Raw genomic sequence first — 2466 nt, 5'->3', positions numbered from 1 at the left:
CTGGTGTTAGCTGTTCAGGCTAAAACGATCCGTGGCATCCTCGACTTCATCAGCAGGTGGTCGGTTTTATTAATCAATAAGGAGCCTTGATTGGTCAGGTCGGCGTACGGTGGGGGCGTCACTATTGAACCAACGTTCAGGAGCTTTACTTTAGAAATACGAGACGACACTCATGTGGCTGCTGCTGCTTTCAATGGCCAAGCCAATCAAACAGAGCTCATCTGCTTCATCCTCAGGCTCTTCAGGTCCACTCAGACCTCCTGGAGGAGGACACCAGCACACCAGAGGACGAAATCCAGGGCCTTGACCTCAGCCCCCGTCAGGCCTCAATCCCAGCAGTGGAGGAGGAGGAGGAGAGTGCTAGCACCAGTGAAAGCTCCAGCACCCCAGAGGAACAGGAAGAGGAGAGCGCCAGCACCAGCGAGGAGTCTGAGGATGAGGAGGGCGAAAGCAGCGAGGAAGCCACAGCCACACCTGGAGCTGCTGACAGCCAGTCAGATGAGAGTGACAGCACGGAGGGTGACTCAGAAGAACAGGGGGCGGAGCCAGACACCACTGATGTGCCTGTGGTCATCACTGCCAAATAAGCACCACCCATCCAGGAAATGGATGGTGTGGACGCTGGTGTCAGTTTGGCAAAAAGAGCGAGCGCTGCATCCAGGTGCTAAACGTCCCCTGCTGAGACCCTGCAAGGACAGAGACAACCAAGCCTTATTTACCGTCACAATTGATTTGAATTTGTTCAGCCAATATTTATGTGTGTAGTTTTGCATCTGATAAGATCAGGAATGCCTTTTTACTGACATAAACCAATAACTCGAGTAGAGTTGGTTTCCATTTTTGTCCCAGCAGGGGAAAGTTGACTGACCTCATGACCTTTGTCCCTCCTTCTCTCTGTTACTGCAGGTCAAAACTGGAAAAAGAAAAATAGACTAAACTGAAGCCACATTTAAAGCAAAGTGCTATTAATAAGAAAGAGATCCGTCTGAATGGGTGCAATAATTCAAGCTTAGTCAAACAGAATCTCCTCATACGCTGTTCGTCTCCGGCAAGGCGGGCGGTAAAAGCATTTAAAACAAAGAGGAACTCCATCAACCTGTTCGTTTGCACACTTCACTACAAATACATGTTGTTTGTCCCATGTTGTTTACTGTAATGTATCATATTGTACCATTTCTTAAAGATTAATAAAGTTCTTTTACACAAAATCAGACAAATGTCCTCCACATTCATTTCATGCGATTATCAAGAGGCCAAGAACACCAGATGAAACATGAGCGTGTCAGTTAAACAACAAAAGGAAACATCTCATTTAAGACCTCTCGGACTCATCGATGGATTATTCATTGATGTGGCTTCTCATTTTGCTGCTGAATGTAACCTGGCGGCGGCAGCGACCAGCCTGCAACTGGTGTCCACAGGTGATAAACCAATAACAAGGATCTGCCCACTCAGTGAGCTTGAATGTGCCTTGACGTGACGTCCCACAGTAACGAGCGTTGTGCTGCCCTTTTTGGCTGACACCAGATCAGCGCCCGAGGATACATCATTAATGTGGGGTCAAGTGTTTGTCTCTCACTGAAACAATGTGTTTTTGTAATATGTTTTCGGTCTACGAGTACAATCTTGTGTCCGGGTTCACGCCTATTGCATCTTCCCTAATCAAGCTCACCTGCCACTAAATAAGCTCACCTGCCACTAAATAAACTCACCTGCCACTGATCGAGCTCACCTGCCACTAAATAAGCTCACCTGCCACTAAATAAACTCACCTGCCACTGATCGAGCTCACCTGCCACTAAATAAGCTCACCAGCCACTAAATAAACTCACCTGCCACTAAATAAACTCACCTGCCACTAATTAAAGATCCCCTGCAATTAATAGAACTCATCCACCCTTCGTGTTGTGGAAATGTGCTGAACTCTTGAAACGGTGGTGAAATGAAAACCAGGCGTCCGAATGTCTGATGAGGTGTTATTGAATGAAGCCGGGCCCAGGGAGCAGAGCCGGCAGCACAAGTCAAGCCACATCAGGTCAGTTTTATTTGTAGGCGCCAAATCACAACAAAAGGTCTCTCATGACTCTTTACAAGTAGAGCAGGTCTACTAAAGCACTGCACCCTCAAAACTTGCGCCCTGTGCGATTGAGTACATCGTATGCTTAGTATACTCAAGTTGAGAATTTTAAGTGCAGTAGGGAAGTAGGGACACAGCCCTGGTATTCTGATCCATCCTGATGTGGTCCCATCACAGAGGTCAGCTCTGCTGAGGCAGCGGTGCAGTTGGTGGACTTCTCTCATGTTTATCATTCAGAAATTAAAAAGCTGAAGAGAGAAATCATGGTGATCCAGACCAGGTGTGTTTCTCTGCATGTTCCTAACCAATCAAATTACCCAAGATGATTGTTGCAGCTGGAACAATGATGATCTCGCTCAACGAGCTTCCACACGATAACGTTTTAATAA

The 2466-nt window shown here is 47.0% G+C and overlaps 1 protein-coding gene across 4 annotated transcripts in view; it reads left to right on the top strand.

The window, feature by feature from the left end:
• spp1 (secreted phosphoprotein 1) overlaps positions 1-1202 on the top strand; it is a 7999-nt gene extending 6797 nt beyond the window's left edge. For all 4 annotated transcript variants that reach the window (XM_086187604.1, XM_086187602.1, XM_086187601.1 and 1 more), the window contains one exon: positions 237-1202. In XM_086187604.1, coding sequence (XP_086043730.1) covers positions 237-587 — 351 coding nt within the window. In that variant the 3' untranslated portion in view covers positions 588-1202. The remainder of the gene's footprint in view (positions 1-236) is intronic.
• Positions 1203-2466: the final 1264 nt, after the last annotated feature.

This window comes from Aulostomus chinensis, chromosome 19, assembly GCF_037954235.1.
Source record: "Aulostomus chinensis isolate RoL2024-O1b breed Wild chromosome 19, RoL_Achi_v1.0, whole genome shotgun sequence".
Lineage (NCBI taxonomy): Eukaryota > Metazoa > Chordata > Actinopteri > Syngnathiformes > Aulostomidae > Aulostomus > Aulostomus chinensis.
The sequence above is the reverse complement of the archived record's forward strand: the minus strand, read 5'-3'. Positions and strand labels throughout refer to the sequence as shown.